Source organism: Equus caballus, chromosome 10 (genome assembly GCF_041296265.1).
Source record: "Equus caballus isolate H_3958 breed thoroughbred chromosome 10, TB-T2T, whole genome shotgun sequence".
Lineage (NCBI taxonomy): Eukaryota > Metazoa > Chordata > Mammalia > Perissodactyla > Equidae > Equus > Equus caballus.
The window spans coordinates 44,103,353-44,126,472 of record NC_091693.1 but is presented as its reverse complement, the minus strand read 5'-3'; the positions used below and the strand labels follow the sequence as shown (position 1 = coordinate 44,126,472).

The 23,120-nt window shown below is 38.6% G+C and overlaps 1 protein-coding gene across 6 annotated transcripts in view; it reads left to right on the top strand.

Moving 5' to 3' along the window:
• Window positions 1-17,562, top strand: part of UBE3D (ubiquitin protein ligase E3D) — a 153,710-nt gene extending 136,148 nt beyond the window's left edge. For 4 of the 6 annotated variants that reach the window (XR_011422567.1, XR_011422566.1, XM_070225183.1 and 1 more), the window contains one exon: window positions 16,974-17,562. Coding sequence is in view for 3 of the 6 variants with exons in the window: in XM_070225183.1 (XP_070081284.1) it covers window positions 16,974-16,994 (21 nt within the window). In the remaining 3 variants the exon portion in view is untranslated. Of the gene's footprint in view, window positions 1-9,716; window positions 9,849-16,973 lie in introns of all 6 variants that reach the window. The other 2 variants (XR_011422568.1, XM_070225182.1) reach the window with 2 other exon arrangements.
• The last annotated feature ends 5,558 nt before the right edge of the window (window positions 17,563-23,120 follow it).

Sequence of the window (23,120 nt, the reverse complement as noted above, 5' to 3'; positions counted from 1 at the left end):
ATGTGCAGATCTTCATTTTTCAATTTGATGAGTTTCAACAATTGTACATACACTAGGTTGCTCAGCCGTGGTACTATTGACATTTTGGACTGGATAATTCTTTGTTGCGGGGAGCTGTCCTGTTCATCCCCAGCCTCTACCCACTAGACACCAGTAGCATCCTCTAGTCATGACAATCAAAATTGTCTCCAGGCATTGCCAAATGTCCCCTGGGCGGCAAAACAACCGCTGATTGAGAACCACTGATAGACACCCATGTAACCACCATCCAAAAAGAAGAGAGAGATCAATCCATTCCTTTAGAAAGTTCCCTTCGAGTCTTTTTGTTAATCCTCCTTCCTAGGAAACCACTGTCTCTGATTTCTATCATCATAGATTCATTTTGCCTATATTTGAACTGCATGTAAATTAGCCCTCACAGTGTGTACTCTTTCTTTGTCTGGCCTCTCACTTAATATGATGTCTTTGCAGTTTATCCATATTACTGCATTTATCAATGGTTCATTCTTTTTTATCGCAGAGGAGTGTTCCATGTATGAATATACCACAATTTGTTAATACATTCTCTGGCAGTGGACACTTAGGTTGTTTCGATTTGGAGCTTTTTTGAATAAGGCTGCAACATATATTCTGGTAAAGCCTGTTTGTGGACATATTTTCATTTCTCTCAGTAAATATCTAGGAATGAAATTGCTGGGTTGTAGGATAGATGTATGTTTTAACTTTTAATAAACTGCCAAACACTTCTGCAAAGTGGTTATGCCATTTTACACTCCCAGCAACTATATATGAGCATGACAGCTGCTCCATATCGTCATCAACAGCAGCATCCTTTGGTGTTGTCAGTCTTTATTTTAGCTATTCTGGCGGGTATCTCATTATGATTTTCTTTTGCATTTCCCTAATGACTGGTGATATTGAGCAGCATTTCAGGAGCTTTTTGGTCAACTTACGTTCTTTTGTGAAGCGTCTAAGTCTTTTTAGGGTTGATTTACAGGAGTTCCTGGCGCCCCCTTCCCCCAGTAGATTCGAGTTTTACAGGACCCTTGTCAGTCCTCAGGGACTGAGAAACCTTTTGCCATCTAAATAAATTTGATCTAAATTATAAAAACTACTGTGAAACATGCCCTTCTGGTTTTTGTTTTCTTCTCTGTTTTCAAACCTACTGTGAGGTTTAGAGAGGATTTTCCTTTAGTGAGGTCAGAAATACTTCTCCTAATGAGCCAGACGAGTATACAGAACTGCTTAATTTCCCATGCCACAGCCTCCACACAGCGCCCGGGCCTCCCTCGTCCTTCCACAGCTTCACAAACAAGTGAACAGCAGGGACTTGTCCCCACACCACGCAGTGAGTCACCTTCATAATTTCACGTCCAAAAGATTTCTTGGTGAGCCTTTTTCTGGAAGTATTTTTCTTTTACTCATATGGGAATGTTTTTACCTCGTTAAAAAAAAATTAAGTTGTCTATCTAGAAAGATTCCTTTTTCCATCTAAGTTCTGATAACAGAACTTAGTTATTTCCTTTTGGTTCCAGTGGAAAAGGAATGAAATTTCTTTGTTTTTAGTTCCTCTCCAACAAAATAATTTCTGTTGCTAAGGCGGTCTTTTTCTACCCTGTCCTCTTTTGCTAACCAGACAAAAAGATTCATCTCTGAGTAGATTAGGACCTGGTTTCTAAATAGGACACAAGGGCACCTGAGGCTGGGTGTTTTTTCACTGCACTTCAGAAAGGGAATGTGGTGGCCCCCAGGAGGGGAGACGTTTGTGTGTGTGTGTGCGCATGAGGTAATGTCACCAGAGGGCTTTGTAGGCGATAAGGCAGTCTCTAGGGTGGTCTCTAAATACCATTCCCCACTAAAGGAACCAGGCTCCTTGAGAACAGGGCTGATTCCATGTCTGGGATAGAAATGTATAAGACGAGGCTGTATCCTGTCCTACTGGAAAGCAAAAAACAACAACAACAAAACAAACGAAAATCTGTTGTAAACAACTAGGATCTTGTCAACTGGACTCAGACTCCAAGGTTGAAGAGGTTCTCACTGATGAAGACGGACGATTTGCGCTTCAATGAGAATAATGACTGCAATGGATTAAAGCGTATCAAATATATTTTAAATCCATAAGTTCCTGACACTAAAAACAAACAAAAACAGCCACCACATTCCAGTGTGTGGAAAAGTACAGGACAAAAGACCTGACTTCTTCAAAATATAAACTGCAAAGGGAGAAAACTGAAAAAGGAGAAAACTATGATTGAAAAGAAACTTAAAAGATGTATGAATTAATTGTAATACTTGCACCATATTGGGATTCCGATTGAACAAATACCAATTGTTAAAAAATTTTATGAGCTAGTTGGGGCAGTTTGATCACTGACTGGACATTTGATTATGTTAAGGAATTATTGTTAGTATTTTAGATGTGATCATGGCATTGTGGTTTTATTTTTATAGTAGTCTTCTCTTTTAGAGACACATACTAAATTATAAACAAAATAATAAGCCTGAGATTTGCTTCAGAAGAGTTCTGTGGCAGGGGTTTGGATAAAACAAAATGGCCATGAGTTTGTAATTATTGTTTCTAGGTAATATTTGTGGATTTACTATTCTCTTTACTAGAGAATATATTAATATTTGAAATTTTTTATAGGTTAAAAACAAACCAAAAACAGTTAAGTGTCCTGCAGATTGTTGGTATCATGAGTTGACTGACAGAAATTTGAATAGGGAGAGATGGCTGCTGGGGACCACTTCTCAATGAGGATCCCTGTCTTGCTGGGTTTCTTTATAAGATTTTCAGAATGAAAAGATTAGTCTCCCACTGATCTAACCTGCCCCTAACATTTTTCTCTCCACATCTGTTTATGAGCATCATACTAATGTTATGAACCTAGCATTCTTGAGGAAAAGAGTGAGATCATGCATGCTTATCTCATACTGGGTCTTGGTTGTCCAAAACTCCTGACTGAGGGACCCCCAGCTGGGCCCACTCATTTCTTATACTTTAGAAAGATGAAGACACTAAAGAAATTTTATGGAAATTTTTAAAAATATTTTTTATTTTCAAAGAAATGTTTACCCCTAAATCCATGGAAAATAGAGAACATTTTTCATAGTGTTTATAGGCCTTATCCTTAAATACACCAAATGGAATAGTTCTGAGAGCACAGAAGACTCAGTGGAATACTTGTTTATGCTCACAGCCTTTTAGCAATTTCCCTGTGTTCAAGTCACCTAAACAATATATGTTTCAAAATTTTCTCCATTCCCCATCAAAACATAGTGTATTTTTTCTCATGCTTTAGAACTTGGACAAGTTATAGTCCTTACTCTCATTGGATCAAAATTTATGTTTCTGTGACTCCTCTCAGAACTTCCTGAATCCTGAAGAAATTATTTTGCTGTAAAGGACCCCTACATACTTAATGTTAATTTTGCAGCTCACCAGTCATGAATTGCAGGCCCCCTTTAGGCAGGCAGAGGAAGGCTCGTGACTCAGTAAGCTTCCCAGAGAGAGTGTGGGAAAGAGATTGCCTACTGGGGGCCATTCACAGATGTTGCAGTATCTGATACAGTCCTTGACCAACCAGAGAAAAAGGATGCCCCATCATGAGAAGGAAGCTCATGGAGAAACTGAGGCATCAAGACTGGGTAATCTGATCATGTAGCCTCTGGAAAATACATGTGTTCTTTCAGCTATATATTGTGCCAGCTCTGACTTGCATTGAAGTATGCAAGTTCTTCAGTCAGTCAGTGATGCCATCTCATAGAACTTGCACTTCTGTGCAAAGATGGCAAGATCCAGGTCTCATAGTGAACTCCAGAGGCCAGCATTTTATGGCAGCTGGCTGATTTTAGAGGATGGTATTTCCTAACAAAGTATAGTTGAGCTTTGGTCATTTCCAAGTATTCAGTGCCCCAGTAGCCAGAAAAGTCCAGTCCACATTGTAATACACTAATGACTGACTGGTTAGAGGTCATATTTATATCCATCCATTTGTTCCCACTGCTTTACACAGTGTCTTGATGAATAATCAGACACTTCTTTCTAATTAATATTATGGTACAATCTGGGCATACTTGGGAAAGGCCTAATTATTATTAATTCAGCCAAATAATTTCATGTATTAAAGACCCATAGCTTAGTCAGTAATCCTGGATTCAGAGCTGAATATCTTTTTTCTTTTTTTTAAACTTTATTATTTTTTTATTGCAGTAACATTGGTTTATAACATTACATAAATTTCAAGTATACTCCATTATATTTGATTTCTGTATAGATTACATCATGTTCACCACCCAAAGACTAATTATAATCCCTCACCATGCACATGTGCCCAATCACCCCTTTTGCCCTCCTCCCTCCTTCCCCTCTGGTAACCACCAATCCAATCTCTCTCTATGTGATTGTGTGTTGTTGTTTTTATCTTCTACTTATGAGTGAGATTATACCGTATTTGACTTTCTTCCTCTGATTTATGTCGCTTAGCATAATAACCTCAAGGTCCATCCATGTTGTCACAAATGGCCAGATTTTATTATTTTTTATGCCTGAGTAGTATTCCATTGTGTATCTATACTACATCTTCTTTATCCATTTGTCCCTTGATGGGTACCTAGGTTGCTTCCAAGTCTTTTCTATTGTGAATAATGCTGCAGTGAACTTAGGGGTGCATGTATCTTTATGCATTTGTGTTTTCAAGTTCTTTGTATAAATACCCAGCAGTGGAATAGCTGGATCATATGGTAGTTCTATTCTTAACTTTTTGAGGAACTCCTTACTGTTTTCCATAGTGGCCGCACCAGTTTGTACTCCCACCAGCAGTGTCTCAGAGTTCCCTTCTTTCCACATCCTCTCCAACGCTTGTTAGTTCTTGTCTTGTTAATTATAGCCATTCTAATGGGAGTGAGGTGATATCTCATTGTAGTTTTGATTTACATTTACCTGATAGTTAGTGATGTTGAACATCTTTTCATGTGCCTATTGGCTGTCTGTATATCTTCTTTGGAGAAATGTCTGTTCAGATCTTCTGCCCATTTTCTAATGGGGTTTTTAGTTTTTTTATTCTTGAGATATATGAGTTCTTTGTATGTTTTGCGTAGTAATCCCTTATCAGATATATGGTTTGCAAATATCTTCTCCCAATTGTTAGGTTATCTTTTCATTTTGTTGATGGTTTCCTTTGCTGTGCAGAAGCTTTTTAGTTTGATGTAGTCCTATTTGTTTATTTTTTCTATTGTTTCCCTTGCCGGGTGAGACATGGTACCTGAAAATATGCTGCTAACACTGATGTCGAAAGGGTACTGCCTATGTTTTCTTCTAGAAGTTTCATGGTTTCAGGTCTTACATTCAACTCTAATCCATTTTGAGGTAATTTTTGTGCATGGTGTAAGATAATGGTCTACTTTCATTCTTTTGCATGTGGCTGTCCAGTTTCCCCAGCACCATTTATTGAAGAGACTTTCCTTTCCCCATAGTATGTTCTTGGCTCCCTTTGTCAAAAATTAGCTGTCCAAAGATGTGTGGGGTTATTTCGGGGCTCCTCGATTCTGTTCCATTGATCTGTGTGTCTCTTTTTGTGCCAGTACCATGCTGTTTTGGTTACTATAGCTTTGTAATATATTTTGAAATCAGGGAGTGTGATACCTCCAGCTTTGTTCTCTTTTCTCAGGATTCTTTTGGCTATTGGGGGTCTTTTGTTGTTCCATGTAAATTTTAGGATTCTTTGTTCTATTTCTGTGAAAAATGTTGGAACTTGGATAGCAATTCTACTGAATCTATAGATTGGTTTAGGTAATATGGACATTTTAATAATTATTAAATAACGTTATTAAACGTTAATTCTCCCAATCCAAGAGCACAGAATATCTTTCTATTTCTTTGTGTCTTCTTCAATTTCTTTCAACAATGCTTTATACTTTTCAGTGTACAGATCTTTCACCTTGTTGGTCAAGTTTATTCCTAGGTATTTTATTCTTTTTGTCACAATTGTAAATGGGATTGTATTCTTAATTTCTCTTTCTGCTACTTCGTTGTTCATGTATAGAAACGCAACTGATTTTTGTATGTTGATTTTGTATCCTGCAACTTTACCATATTCACTTACTATATTTAAAATTTTTTTGGTGGATTCTTTAGGATTTTCTATATATGGAATCATGTCATCTGCAAAAAGTGACAGTTTCACTTCTTCCTTTCCAATTTGAATCCCTTTTATTTCTTGCCTGACTGCAGAGCTGAATTTCTAAGGAGTGGTTATGTCAGTAACCAGAGGTGTGCTGGTTTGAACCCCTCAGACTGCTGCCCATCACACACCTTCAGAGACCCTCTGCAGAGTCCCAGCAGTGGCCTCTGGGCTTGCAGTTACTTTTCAAGTAGCAGCTGATGTTTTACACAAAGCCATCTACATTCTTATATTTGCAAGCAGTATAGGTTTGCAGTTTTTTCTTCAAACACAATGTCTGCAATTTCAGTACCTGTCACTGGTCGATGTTATTGTTACTTAGGGTAGTGTAAGCAAAAGAGAGCCTTATTTAAGCCTTGGATATCTTATATACATAATCAGCCATTTGTGCTTCTTCCTTTCAAAATAATTAAAGAAACATGAATTCATTCATGAACAGCAGACAGAGAAAAAGATGCATCTGTAGCAATGTTTAAAATCCATAAAGCAGGGGCCGGCCCCATGGCCAAATGGCTAAGTTCTCGTGCTTCGCTTCGGTGGCCCAGGGTTTCCCTGGTTCAGATCCTGGGTGCGGACATGGCACCACTCGTTAGGCCATCCTGAGGCAGCGTCCCACATGCCACAACTCGAAGTACCCACAACTAAAATATACAACTATGTACTGGGGGGATTTGGGGAGAAAAAGCAGAAAAAGAAAAAAAAGATTGGCAACAGTTGTTAGCTCAGGTGCCAATCTTAAAAAAAAAAAATCCATAAGGCATTTAGATATAGTAATGATGATAAGAAGCTCTTCTATTTATTGAGGGCCTCATCTGTTCCAGGGCCTGCTGGACCATTTATGTCTTTATCACTAATCCTCACAACCACCCACGGGCACTGAGTGGTCATTTAGCTCATGGGTATCAGGGAGGGGGTTCAATCTCAGCTTTCCCTGAGTCCGGGGCCTGTATCTTTGCTCTTCCATAGCCTCTGTGTACAGAGCACTGCCTTCTCACAAGAGTCTGTTTTCTTTCTTTCCTTTTTTTTTTCGTGAGGAAGATTGGCCCTGAGCTAACATCTGTTTCCAATCTTCCTTGTTTATTCCCCACAGCCCCAGCACATAGTTGTATATTCTAGTTGTATGTCATTCTAGCTGTTCCGTGTGGGATGCTGCCACAGCATGGCTTGATGAGCAGTGCTAGGTCCCTGCCCAGGATCCAAACCGGCGAACCCCAGGCTGCTGAAGCAGAGCACATAACTTAACCACTTGGCCACAGGGCCGGCCCCGAGTCTGTTTTCACTTCTCTCAATACACTCTGTCTCCATCTCCAGTCATTCCATAGCAATCAGAGTTCACCTTTCTGCACCTTCCTGGAAGCCACCTGGTTTCTCCTGGCTTCTTGTGGAGCTTAGATGTTGGGTGTAAAACTTACCACTTTGAACACTGAAAGCCCTTGATCACCACATGCCTTTTTCTAGTCCAGAACCCCGAGCTGCTCTGGACTTGGGGAAGCTCCACGAGCAGTTCTATAGAAAAGAGCCTCCTCTTTGCTTTCCATGTGGCTTAAATAAATATGCGGAGGTTCGTGGTAAAACAGCATATAGCGTCATCCTCTTGGGTGCATTCCTTCTGTCAGTACAAGTGTTTACTTTAGTTTTATTCGGCAGTTATAAAGTCCTCATAAGGCCATCCCTGCCCCTCCTTTAAAATAAATAGATTAATTCCAGTTTTATGATCCCTGTTTATTTCCAGCAACTCCAAATAACAGGCTTAAGAAATGGTGTTTATTTAAAAATGGATGTATGAGCATGTTTTCCGTTTTAAAGATTTGTGTGTCTTTAAATATTATATTGTTAAAGTAATGTCTAAGTAGTAAATGGCTAAAGAAATAAGCATCTGGTCACAATTTAATCCTGTTCTCACCAGTCCTTAACTGTTATTTGATTATTCCAAGTCATAATCTTTTTTACTCAACTGACTAAACTGTGCCAGTATAACTCATCCTTCTTTCTAAACTTACAGACAAAAATTCCTTTATGAGACTTCAGGCCAATTTCTCATCTATCTTGTTGGCTCTCCTCATTTGCCTGAAGCGTTCTCTTCTAATCAAAGAATTATTTTCTCTTTACAAGAAGAGCTTTAATTTGCCATTCTATCTCTTCTTTCTTCTCCTTATGTCTAATGCAAAAGAAGTAATCTATTTTCTTCTTAAAAAATAGAATGCCTGCCTCATTCTAACCCCTACTAAATCTGGCTTAAAATTGAAATATTATAGATTCTTTCTTCAACTAAAGTTACTATAGCAGTTCTCTCACCATAATTAGATGGAAGGGAGCTTTTATGATGGAGTGAGTCTTAGGTCCAGTAACAAAGATCTAATTGCAAACCCAGCCTTGTTACGAGTTTATAGCAATGAGTAAAAGTCAACTTCTCTGAACCTAAATTCCTCATTTATAATTTGGGGACCATTAAATTAGATATTTAATTCAAGTGGATTTTGTAAGGATTTAGTGAGATGAGACCATGCCTGGCACTTAATTTCATCACTACATAAAAAAAAAATTAAGATTTTAACATTTACTAAAGAGCTTATACAAACTGTTAAAAAAATTAAACCCCTTCTTGGTAGATAAAGAAAAAGGACGTGTATTCACAATTAACCAGTTCACAAAAGACAATTATTAAACATTTGGGAGAATGTTTAAACTCATAGCAATTAAATAAATTCAAAAAGCATGAGATATCATTTTTCTTTTACTAAATTGGCACTAATTTAACAAAAAAGACCTAATACTGATGGTCTTGCCAATTGGTACAGCTCATTGGGAAAAATATGCATCAAATCATAATATTCATATCTTTCAATCTAGTAATCCCATTTCTGGGACTCCATCCTAAGGGGATATTCTAAAATATCGGAAAAAATCTGTAAATATGACAATAATCATTTCATTATGACTTATGATCTTAACAAACCTGGCAACAACTTAAGTTTGTAATGGATTAAGTTATGATGAACTATTTTGCGGCTATTAAAATAGAATGAAGACTTACTGAGCAGCATGTAAAATGTTTATGATATGAAAAGTATGAGCAAGTGATAATCAATATGAAAAAATGCATCTTAAAACTATATGGGAATAGACCCAAGTAATAATTAAGTTAGGGTAGTATAGCATATGTTTTTAAAAATTTTTTCCTGTTTCCCCAATTCTTTTGTAAGGTAATATTACTTTTAAGATTAAAATTAGACTTTTAGTCTAATGTATTCAGTCTGAAAGAAATATTTATTGAGAGCCTATTATGTATCTGGAAAATTTGCTGTGGAATTTTGTTTTAAAAAATGCCAGAATCTTTCCTCATTATTTACCCCAGGGCAATAAAAAGCGAAAAAGTGTGCTTAGTGGACTATTTAGAATAAGTACTTCATATACAGCCTAAGATTTAAGGTGCTATTGTGTGTAACCTAAGCATTTACTGCCAGGCTGGCAGCCCAGCCCGTGTTAAATAGAGTGGTGTTCTCTCTTACTTACTGTAGCCATCTGTTTCAGCACTCCTTCCAAAATTAACTTCCTGGCTTACTCAGGTCACTCCACTGAGGAAAATGAGATCTCATGAGATATTGAGCAGAACATCAGCATGAGCAAGACTTTGAATAATGCATCTCAAAGCTGCATCTAGAGGTAACTGGATTGAAGTAAGCTAGACAGATCATTGACCAAGGATGATATCGTGAACAGATTCTTGTGTAAACATAAAGTTTTCATTTCTCTGGGATAAATGTCCAAGACTGCAATTGTTGGGTCATAAGGTAATTACATGTTTAGTTTTAAAGAAACTGCCAAACTGTTTTCTAGAATGTTTATACCATTTTGTATTCCCCCAAGCAATGTATAGGAGATTTTGTTTCTTTGCCAGCTTTTGGTGTTATCCTTGTAGCCTTATTCCTAAGTCAAATTTGTGAAGTTTTCTTTACCTGAACTAACCAAATAATTTTGCTAAAGAGACCAATAGGGGTAACTAGATTTAGAAAAGGAAACCATATCAAGGCGTATCAGAAGCTGCCCTCCCCCCCAAAAATTCTTCCACTTAACTCTTAACTTTACACAGTAGGTTAGTTTGAGATATTTGGCCCCTTCAGTCTCTAGATAACTAACAAAAATGTCTCGGTTTTCCTTTTGTAGACAATGGACCCCAATCTCCTTTATGAGTATCGGGAAATAGGGCTGAACATAACTGTGTCTTTCTCCCTTGTTTGACAATCTTATTGTCTTCTAGAAAGAAAAAAAATCATTTAAAGGATTTTTGGACCCCCCTAGACAAGGTCTGGTTTACACTGATCTAGACATGGAGGTGCTGGGTTAGGAGTTAGAAAACCTGTGTGTGAGTCCCTCTTCTATTAGCTGCATCTCTGTAAATAAGTCAGATACTGTCTCTGAGTTTGCTCAGCTGGATAAAATGGTGGGACTAGACCAATAGCTCTCAAACTCTGGTGAGCATGAGAATCCCCTGGAGGACCTATGAAGACTCCAGCTGCCAGGTCCTGCCCCTGGAGCTTCTGATTGAGTAGGTCTAGAAAACAAGTTCCCAGGTGATGTCAATGATGCTGGTCCAGAGACAACACTTGGAGAACCACTGGACTAAATTATGCTGAAGCACCCTCTTGGCTCAGCAGTCAGTACCACCTCCTCACTCTCCCCTGCAAAAAAACCCTCAAATGTGCTTTTGGTGGAATAAGTTATGCATTTGTCTTTTTGTTTTTCTTAAGCAATATAAATATATAGTGGAATATAATGCAGCCATTAAAAATACCATAGAAAAATATTCATTGTCATGGGAAGATTACCATAGTATATTATTGGGTTAAAAAGAAGCTATATATTACAAAACAGTATATATAGAAATGTCCAGTTATACATTGAAAGTAAAAGTCTAGAAAGATATATCCAAAATGTTAATAGTATTTATCCCTGAGTAATGGAGTTGCAAAAATTTTATTTTACATTTTTTGTACTTTTCTGTTTTGCAATTTTGTCTGTAATTCATATAATCATAAATCATTTATTAAAACTAAAAATTAGCAGTAAACAATAGAAGTCTTGATGTCTCCAAGTTTTGATAATTGCAGTAAAGAACTTGAATACCAACCAACAGAAGTGAGGCTGTTCGGGTATGAGATAAAATTGTCCAGGACAGTTTACAGAGGCAGCTGTGACTGTCCTTAGCCCTTTCCCTAAAAAGTGTGGTGCCATCATCTTATGCCGTTCTTCCTACTTGACAGAATTCTGCACTCATGCACCTAAATAGTCCTGGCCCCACGACCCCTCACTGCAGCATCTCATTACTGCCTGCGTAATGTGTGCGAGGCAGTTCTCCTCTGTTAGCTAGCGGGCTCCACAGCCACAAGCTCACAGGCTAGGCCCTCCTCCATCTTTGACAATGGGTTAGAAAGTGTCTTCTCTGGATGAAGCAAGTTTCTCCCTTGGTTGTGTCTCTATTAGAAGAATTAAAATTTACAGCTAAAATAGGAATTTAAAAATGTCACTGAAATAAATCTCTTTAGGTGACAGAAATCGGTCATCTGCTCTGGAAAGCTATTTTGTTCCCCATATGGGTCCCCTCCTGGAATTTCTAAGTGTACTGATATCCCAAGCATATTGTCTTCTTCAACATCCATGCTTCTCAATGTTAAGAAAGATAAGAGTGAGCATGGCTTCCTTGAAATATTATTTATTGAAATGGTTCTGTTGCTAAATATTTTAGTTAATTGATACTGTAGAAAAACACTCCCTTTCTGAGCTCCAGCAAGTGTTTCTGAATAAACTTGTTTGGTTAGAAGTGTGTTGCTGACAGGATGGCACAGTGGTGATTTTCAAAGCACCAGTCCCTTCCAGAGCTGCCATGGAACCACTGGTCCCCTTCGGCTGAATTCGCTCCTGCAGGTATTTAATAGGGATGAGAAATTTAAAGGACCTTTTGATTTATGAGTGATAGTGTATTTATTGTGGTGGCACTTTTTTATATTATGCGTTTTAACACCTACTTGTATTGGTATCATAGAATTATTTCCTTTAACAAATATGTTTTGCGCTTGAGAAAATATATTTTTATGTAACACCTAAAGACTATTGCTATACAAATGTTTACCCGATCGGTTTGCTATCTGGCAGTGTTACTGGGTTTGTTTTATATAACTGGGAGCACCAGAACTGCTCGTTCACCACAGTGTTAGAGGAGCACCATCCAATGTCAGCAGTATTTTCCGCAATCCACTTACTGTGAAAGAAGTGATGAGAAGCTTATATCAAGAACTTACTTGCTTTGTTGAAGAATAGGCTCAAGACCCAGTGTTGCATTTGTCCATGTTTTCAGCCCCATGTAGCGATGAAGAGACATCAGTCCTCTTCTTTCTCTCCCTTGCACACGTGTCTCTTCTGGTACTTCACATACTGTGTTGCTTTCCACCTAGATGTCTGGAGAAAGCGTTGCTGTGCTTAGCTTAACTAGTTCCCAAGTAGATGAAAATCAACAAGCTTTTTATTTATATGTAAATTATCGTAGTGCATCCACGGCTTCTTAAAAGAAATACCAAGTAAAGGTTTAAATTAATTTACAGACATTGATCTTACTTCCTCGTCCCCTACTTTCTAAAGGCTCTTAGAGAATTTGTGCAGAAGCTCTGGAGTTGGAAGGCTGCACTGATGCTGCCTTAGTCTAGTGTTTCTGTCAACAGTTAAGTATACACATACTTGTCTTTATAAGAGGGATAGGATCTTCTTCCTCATTGTATTACTTCTCACATCTTTGGTCTTTTGTTCCATCCTTCCTGTTTGCTGCATCTTTTAGCGGGAAAAAGTGTATGCCACACCAGGTTTTATTGCCCCTCCGTGCTAGCACAATTTCATAATTAGAGCAATAATTAACTCTTTCCGGGTACTGCCTTAGAAATCTTGCTTCCTTTCATAACCCAAGAATAGTCTTTCTTCTCTCAGCGGGCGTTAGGCTTCCGTCTTAAACTATCCCACTTTAATAGAATCATCTTGGTACTTGACTGTCTCCCACACCTGCAGGTTGCACTTCTTCTCAGTGTGGTCTGTGACTGGACCATCACTGGCACGTAGGAGGTACTTAACGATTGAATGAATTGAATGATGAAGCCAGCCTGCCAGCCCAGAGGGGTGAATATCTTATACTATTTATCGGACTCGAAACGTTGAGTCCAGGTGTCCTCAGCATAGGCCTGATCAGCGCTGAATTAGTGAGTTAGTAAATAATCGCAGTGTTATTCAAGACATCAAATATATTTGATGAATGCTTGAAAAAGTCATTTTCTTTGATTATTTTTATAGTTAGTTTATATTGTATATTTTATTTTGTAAATGAAATTTGATCCTAGAAACTGGATTTTATAATATAAAGTATATTTTATAATATAAAATATAAACTCTCTTTTCCGTGTCATAAAAGCATTCTATTTCAGAACATAACTTTGAATATGATCCATACCTAGACAGAAATACATTTTTAAGGCATAGCATTTGAGAGAGAGAGACCGCAGTACCCTTTAAAAGGAATGTTTGTGTATGGCCATGCTGCTTATTCTAAGGAGTCTTTTCTAAAGCCTACAATTATTATGAAACTCACATTTTCCAGTATTTAATAGTTTTATCTGTCTTGTTTAGCACACCCCCAGAGCATTTATGTAGCTTTTTTTTAAATGCTAATTTTATCTGCAGCCTGCCTTGACAGCATATCGTTTTATTGATTGAAATTCCAAATCTATATTGAGGAATAGAATTTGATAATATAATGTTAACTAAGATAAAAGAACATTAAAACTGTTTAACATATTATGCAAATGTCTTAAAGCATTATAAACTTAACATTTGGTCAGCTATTACATCAGCCTGGCCCTGTTTATTGTGGTTTAAGAAGATTGTTTTTAGATGATGACTCAAAGCAAAGACCTTATTTTTAGACATCTTCACTTTCTCTCCCCCGTTGCATTCCCAAGTGTCCAAATTCAGGTGCATGGGACACGGACATCAAACCTTCCAGCCGACACGAGAGTCTTCGCTTCCCTTCTTTTAAATAATTATTTATAGTTTTGTAACTATATATTTCAGAAATGTAACAAGGGAGCCTAAAGCTGTACTCATCTACTTTGAGAAGCTTTAAAACTTTTACTTTGGGGAATAAAACTAAAAAGATGAAATAGAGAGATTTCTCTCAGTATAATGGAACAAAATTAAATTATCCTCTCTTAAAATAAATGGCAGTTCGGGAAAGCAATTTTTCCTGTCATGGATAAAAGCTAGGGAACACAAAATCAGCATTTGAAATATGTTAACTCACAGTGTTTTAAATAAAAAGAAGCTAAAATGCATTGTAAGGTCCCTGTTCCCAAGGATGATTGCCGTTTCTTGTTATTAAGTCCTGAAAAATACATAATGTACTTGGCAAGCGGAACTATAAAAACTAGAGATGAAACAAAGACATATTAGGTCAGATTTTGAAGTCTTCCTTTTTTGTTGAGGGGCTCCGTTTTTCGTCGGTTAATGTAATCAGCTCAGCCTCTTCTGTAGCAGTGTCCCATCTTGGGTTCATATTCACGGACAGGTAAAAGAAAATAAATCTTTGATATTTGAGGCAATGATGAAGATTAAAAGTTCCTAAACCTCTGCAGTTTTGTCTCATTCATCTGTAAAGTTACAGTGGGAAAAGCATGGATTAGGAATCAAAATTTCTTCCTAAGCCCATCATTGCCACTTAATAGCTTTGTATCCTGTGCAAGCCACTTAATTTTTCTGAGCTTCTCTGTATTCATTTGTAAAACAAAGTTTCGGATGCCTACTTTATCTAAATCACAGGCCTGTGCTGAGGATGAAAGGAGTTAAAAGAGGCTTAATATACTATAAAGTGTTTCATAAATTTCAGGTAGGTCGTGTTATAATTCCCGTTTTGCAGATGAGGGAAGGCTGAGAGAAGCTAACAAGCTTGTTGAAGATCACACAGCTAGTATATATATGAGAGATCTAATTCTAAAATGCTGTGTCTATAATTTCAGTGTTTTTCAGCATCAGCACTATTGACATTTGGGGGCTGGTAATTCTATCTTGTGGGGGCTGTCCCGCACATTATCGGATGTTTAGTAGAATCCCTAGCCTCTGCCCCCTAGATGCCAATAGCATCCTCCAAGTTGTGACAACCAAAAATATCTCCAGACACTGCCAAATGTCCCCTGGTGGGCAAGATCGCCCCAAGTTGAGAAACACTGGTCTATGTGATTCCAGAGCTAAAGTTCTAACCACTTTTATGATTACATTTACCAGTGGTATGGTTAGTAGTTCCTAATTGGAATGCTCTATGACATAGCAATTTTCAGAATTAAAAAAGAGCTAATTGGTTTTCATCCGTCTTCTTACTGTATCTGAATGTTAGCAGTGGCCTTGTCTTCTTTGGAAGGTTCCTATAAACTGTTCTCATAGAAGCAAAATATCACCTGACGGACACTGTCCCTAGTGAGCCGGAAGTCAGACTCAACGGCCCCAAATCCCCTCCCCGGTAATTCTATGATCATTCCCTCATGGCCCAGCTGGTCTTTCTTGAACATCCCCTTCTCATCTGGTATGTTCATGGGTTCCTAATATCTGCTATCGGCTGAGAGGCCGGGGAGAGAAACACATGTGTTTTCATAACCATTATCTCATTTACTCTTCACAGTGAGCCCTTGAGGTTTGTATCAATTGTTTGTGTTTACATTTGTTTAGGAACCTTAACCTTTCTTCTTTGCCTGCTCCTTCTACTTTGGTGTTCTCATTGCAGAGCTTGATGTAGAAACTCAGCAGGAAGTTGATATGGAAACTCAGCAGGTGCGTTTCTCTCCAGCGCTGTATGAAGAGTAACATCCTTCTGAATTACTCCCCATAAAGCAGATGCTGTCTGCCCTGCGTGACTCTTCCTTTCCCTTTCCCCTTAACAGGGATCGTTAAATCCATGCCTCCTTTGACTGCATCCGGGGACTTGAGAACCAACTGTCCAAGAGTAGAATGTTTTCACTTCTGTTGCTCACTCTTTCCCCCCGAAAAGGCCTAGGGTCTTCTTCCCAACCCTGCACCTTTCCCCATCCTTATCTCTACTCCACATTCCACTCTCTTCCTGATATTGGCACAGTCCCCAATCTATTACCACCTCTGAACTAAAACTTTCTACACATTTGTGATTGACATCATTGTGTTTGTTTCTCTGTTATTCAGAACTATTAGGAAATGAAATGCATTGATCTGAGATGAATTAAAAAATTTTTAAACACCAAGTTTTAAGATTAATTTCTACCGACAAGCACAATAAATATAATTGAATGTGATGAAAAGCATTGGCGTGACCTGAGGAGAGGCTGGTGAGGAGAGGCCGGTAGTGATGAGGAACTGGAATTGCCTAGGAATCTTCAGGACTCTGAATTCTGCATCTGGAAGGTCCAAAACAGCAGTTTGAACCAATGAGAAAGAGGACTGGAAGTAATCCAGTAATGAAGTATCACGGCAATACAATTTTAGTGTTAATTAAAACTTTTAATTTTTTTTCCTTAAAGTGTATGTGAATCATTTTAATTACTATATGGTTCATTTAAAAAATGGACTAATTGGCTCCTTCTGTAAAATGGCCATGTCTGACCCACCTACAAGTCATTTTTCTTTTTGATCAGCATGCATCTTTATTGACTAAACTTACCTGATTTGATTTCCTGTGCATTTAGCCATTTCATTGTTATATAAGTAAAGAATTGTGGGGTTTTCTTCCTCTTCCAGGTGGCCTTTTTGAAGCTGTAACTGTGGGAGCCGAGGCACCACTCTCCCTAGCAGACAGCTCCCCCGCACCGTGTGCACCAGAGGCCAGCACTCAGCCCAGTGGGCAGCCAGTATGGAGACAGGAACCAGAGCTACAGAATGAGCATTGCATTGAAGTTTTGAGTTTACTTGTTTGCATCTGTTCTCTAAAAGAAGAGTTAATTTTAAATCTTTTAAAAACCAAGACTGCGAAGAAAGTTGTAGTAGCAGGTTGTCAGCAGTTGAGATAAGTATAGATGTTATAGCTCTATTTCCCACAGAGAGGAATATTCAAATATGCGCTGAGTCAGCACCGCCTGGAAGGCTGTCAGCTGGTGGAGACCCATCTGTCCTGTGTGGAATGCAGAGGGGACTTCGTTGGTGGAACTAAATGTTACCTACTGTACATCCAAGGAAATAAACTTTTAAAGAACTTCTCAGATTTGCTTAAAACAAATTTTGCAAAAGAAAAATACATAATTTTGTATATCTTATTCAGAAGAGCTGCTCAGTAAATAAATGGTTATTGAATGAGTGATTATCAAATTAAAAGTTTTCCCATTTATGCAAACCTGCATGTCTTCATTTTGTTCTTCATGTCCTTTACCACATACGATGCACATCAATAAATCCACCTCACTGGCATCCTGTTTCAGAGTCATCTCCATCCTTGTGTGCCAGGGCAGGAGGTGAAGAAACCATTGCATGAGAATGATGGAGCTGAAGGGAATCCTACAGAGCGCAGACCAGCTGCTAATTTTACAGAGAAGGTTTGAGACTTGCCTATAATCACACAGTAGGCGCACAGCTGGCACTGGAGCCAGGCAGGTCTCCTTTCCCACTCCACATTCACAGGAGAGTCTCTGGATTCGCGGTTAGACCTGCTGCTCTGCTCGTCACGTCTATTGGGGTTAATCCTAGCCTACAGACCACCTAATAACTCTTTCCTCAAAAAACCTGAGTTTTCTGTCCACTAAGTTCCTAATGCTCTTAACACACATGTCACTGGGCATTTGGATTTGGTAAAGCTCTCATGATTTCTCCTTGTGCTTTAACCAACACACATGTCCTACCAGCAGAGCAGTGGTGTAGCACTCCCAATTCTCTAACTGGTGGACTGACGTGGGAATAAAACCCATCTGTGTGATCCTGCAGAGTCATTTTATTAAGCGCTTTGAAACACTGACGTTCTTAGTGAGATGTCCAAGCCTCACAGCCGTGGAGGAGAATTAGTTTGGCTTCACTTAAGACACTAAGCTCCCAAACACCGTGCTGACTTCTCATGCTTTAGATTCCTGTCTGTTGTGGGAGAGAGCAGGGTTTCTCCACCTCAGCACTATTTACATTTTGGGTCAGATAATTCTTTTTTGTGGCAGACTGTCTTGAGCTGTAGGGAGGAAAAAATCTTTTTCCCTCTGCCCTCCTTGGTTTAACGGCTAGGGCTTGTGAATCAAACTGATTTAAAAAGCAACAACAACAACAACAACAAAACCCCAGCTTAATTACTTACGTCTCCTGGAGTTTCAAAGAATTGAGAGTCAAGGAGGTGGTCAGATGATTGAAGCTTATATACCATCTTAGGCTAAACCAAAAGGAGTTTTGGGCTTCTGGGCAGAGGAGGCAAGTTACAGGAAGATGAGGGAGGTGTGGTAAGTAATGGTTGTCTTGTTATGCAGATAAGGGTTTCTCAGATGGTAGAAGCTGCCTCTAGGAGTAGCTCTCTGCCTGGTATAGAGACATCTTTACAAACGGAAATTTCATTTATAAATGTAAATTTTCTTTACGAAGGGGGAGATTTTATATTTTATTTTTAGACAGTCAAAGCAAGGTAAAGAGCTTTTCCTGCTCCTCTTTAGCTCAAAATAATCCTGATTCCAAAGTGTCATATTTTGGGGGTATCACTCTGGTACCCTTCGGTGCACTGGAGGATGTTTAGCAACATCCCTGGCCTCTACCAACCAAAGGCCAGTAGCCCCCACAATGTGACAACCCAAAAGTGTCTGCAGACATTGCCCTGATGGCCAAAATTGACCCCAGTTGAGAACTACTGCTATAGAAGATGTGACTTGAGAAGCAAGATTTGGTGATTGCCTATAGTCGTGTATTGCCAATGATACAGCCATTACAAAATCTGAGTCTGTTTCTAGCACGTGGTCTGGCCTTAGTATACTATTGTTTTCACAAATGAGTGCATTCGTGATGAATACCTTTGTGTGTGAATATGTCTTAAGAGTTCAGTTTGTATTATCTAATGTTGGAGATTGGAATAAATTAGATGAAGCAGAGTTCAGCCTGTGCATAAAATAGAGTTTCCTGAGATAGTTTTTCTCCCTCTGGAAAAGAAAGAAGCTGTTACCATACTAATGTTTCTTTACAGTTTAGATGGTAAAGGTGCTCATGATTTAAAAGATTACTACTCAACCAAACAGAGCTAGAAGAATGTTCTAATTTAATAACCTTGTCTAAGTAAAATCAATTTGAGTCAAATGTAGTTAGACCCCTTCACCTCTGTCTGGGGTATTGGGAGGAACGAAGTCAGTAAGAGCTGAGGTCACCTCCGTTCTGATGGCACAGGTTGGGGTTGCAGGGCAGATTCCTGGCTACAAACTGCAAGTTAGAATGTGTGTTAAGTTGCATCTATCAGGCTCTTGCTGCACAAAATTGGGGTTCTCTTGCCTGAACTGCATAAAGAGCCAAATATATGGCATCAGCTTTTGAGAAAAGAATACAGTTTTTTTGCAAGGTTAATCTGCAAGGAGACAGGAGGCATAAGCTGTCAGATCTGTCTCCCTAATTCCAGGGCTTGGGGCAAAATTTATGGGACGAAGGGCAAGGCAGTCTGAACTGTGGGGATAGATGATTGGACGTAAGGAGAAATGAGGTAATTTGCGCAAGCGTAGTCAAGCTTTCTGGCTCTTCACAGGATGCATGTTCACAAAACAGTGGTGGTAGTATGATCTGAGGGTAGAGTTTTCAGTCCTTTGACGTCAAAAGGGTACTTCTCGGGCATTTGTGCAGGCCCAGTTGACGGGCTGGTGATCTCAACCAGCCTGAACTGGAGAAGGGGGACTCTCAGATCCTGAAAAACCGCTCTATATTACTCTTGATAAGATGCGTCAGTTGAGCTGGTCCTAGTGGGCCCATGGTTACAGTGCAACTTAAAATCTTGTCATGGTGAAGTTCTCAAGCTCAATAGGTCTCCAGTAGTTCTCCCAGGGAGGGCCAGCCCAGCTAAGCCAGTGCCTAAAGTGACTGTTAACATCTAGTCACTGGGTAGGTCTGAGGGTAACATGTCTGAACCTCTAAGAATCTACTTTGGGGCCACAGGGAGTGGGGAAAGAAGGGAAGAGGGAGCCTTTCTATCTTTTTCTCTTTGTCTAAATAAAAAGATAATTGCTTTTCTCTCTCTCTCTTTCTCTGTGTGTGTGTGTGTGTGAGACAGTGGGAGACAGAGAGACACATATCTAGCAATAAAGAGATTTAAATTAGTTAAACCATGTTAGGAGGTCTAGAGAGAGTTAAACAGGCTGTACAATTTAATGTTGGTCCTTGAAGTCATTCCGCATTAGCTTCCTGTGTCTTGTGACTGTAATTCCAGAATCTATTCAGGAACGTTCCTAGATAGGGGTACCACAGAATTTTGATAAACTATTAAGAGGTTACCAAGACTGGAAACATAATAAAAAAACAAAATTTTTTTATATCTATAAAAGCTTAAATCACTTAAGTGGTTATTTATTAAATCGCTTATATTACTCAAGTGGTCTGTAAATTTATTCTCACCTCATAGAATTACAGTACATAGACCCTGTTGAAAGTTTCTATAGGTCACTACCCATTTTGGCAAACCAATCTCTAAGCTTGTTCATTTACTGTGTATTTATTGAACACCTACTACCTGCCAGGCATGGTCATGGGTACTGCAGACAAAATCAATAAAAGAAAGTCCCTGCTCTCAAGGAGCTTACATTCTCATGGGGGAGCAGACCAAAAACATACTATATTTTATTATAAAATACTGTTATATTATAAAATTATATAATTTCTGAAAATAATAAGCAGCATAAGAAAAAGCTGGGTAAAGGGAGAGTGTAGGGAGCTGTGCTATTTCAGACAGGAAAGTCCAAGTTGAGCTTAAAGTGTATGTATCCTTTTGGTACCATATGGCCAAAATATTTCAACTCCATCAAGAGTGTGAAGATACGTTATTAAGTGCCAACACACTGAGTAGAAACCACAACCTTACATCATTTTGCCAAAAGTATCTTGATCATACAAGGATACACCAATATGAGCAAAGCTTGTTTGATTCCTGTGATTCCCGAAAATACGACTAGAAGCAGACTCATAGATGTAATGGGCCTTGCACTAACCACTTTGATAATTAAGCCCGATCAGTAGCCCCTGTAGTAAAAAGTGCTCTCAAGGGTAACTGGTTTTGCATGATAGATAAAGCCAGCCTCTTTGTTGTCCCTGGAACATTTGTTTTTGTATAACAAAGATAGTATATAAAAAAATTAATTGGGACCCACGTTTCATCATTATAATTCAGGAATGTAGGGATGACAAGTACATCTTAATCTGTAGTTAGAAAAGCACTAACATTTATCTTACACATCAGAGGGGTGGTTCCCACTAATTGCTTATCTAAGAGTTCTACACATTCTTAAATAATCGTCCATGCTCAAGAGAACTCAGTATGACTTCATATAACAATTTCTCTTTGCCTCTTGAGATGCTTTAAGCTTCCATCTACTGAACCAGAGCTCAACATCATTCCTTAATCTGGGGGAAAACACAAGAGAAAGTTACATGGAAATGTTATTTTAGGAGATAAGTTCTCTAATTTTAAGAAGAAAAGAAAAACACTCTCTCAAAACATCATTTTCAAAAGCATCCAACCTGTACTAATATTCTTGTAAAAATATGGCACCATCTGTATTCAGGAATAGAGTAAAGCAATTTGTTCTCAATCCTGTTACAGATAAATTAAGAAACCCACTTTCAGGGCCCCACATTTATCGTAGGGCACTTTGGCTACAGGTGCAATAAGCCAAGTCAAGGATTTGAGTCCGTATTCTGCCTCTTGGTAGACCCACCTGTGACCTGCCTTTCTGGTCAGAATGGGAACTACTGACAAGATGACTGAATTTTCATTAATCATCTTTCTCCTCTACTGTAAACATTCTAATTAGTTTCTATAAATCTTTTAATGTTTTTGTTTGAGCTCTTTTAACAGTTCATGGATTAAAACTTTTTCCTTTTATTATTTGTTTTGGAAGCAAAAAAATCAGGAAGATTTTTATGGTCATAATTTGTTTATATACACTCTATTAGTGTATTGGTTGCAAATTTCGATACGTCTACCAAAAAGACCCAAATCAGGAACTCAGTAAGCAGCAACTTAATTTCAAACAGTCTCAGCAGTAGATTGCCTATTTGGAGTTTCTGGTTGCACATTTTCTAAATTCAAGAAAAATAGGTCTCCTTACCCTTTGCCCAGAACCCTTCCTAGCCTGAGGAGGCCATGGCAGGCTTTCTGCAGACCTAAGCTAGGAAAGGAATTGTGGAAACAAAGCACTTTATAAGTGCTCCCAAAATGATAGAATCTCTATTTCTTCACTGATTCTTAGGAAACCAGTGCTTGGGAACAGGAAACAGATCTCTCTGACCTGGGCCTCCCCTTACATTTCCCACCCTCTTCCCACCCCTCCCTAAGCAATACTACTTCTAGGAAAATGAACCAGAAGTGCCAACCTGGGTTACTCCTGTACTCCCTTCAAGAATCAAGACTTCAGGACTGGTAATTTGTGTGCCCTCTTCACTTGAAGCTTTCTCCTCATAAGACAGTGACAGTATCAAAATTAGTCATCATTAATTTTATTTTCCATCATAGTACATATTGGGCTCAGCAAGTATACCATCCACTTATACTTTCTGAAAAGCAATTATTCAATTACAGGCCCTCCTCTCCCCACCCCCACATATTCTGAATAATAAACTCAACAAAGGGTACTATAAATTCTCTCAGTTTTCATGTGAACATAAAGTTTAGTCCAAATGTTAAGAAAGAATTCTTGAAATAAGGTAACAAAGAAGTTGAAATAAAATTCCACATTTTAATTCAAT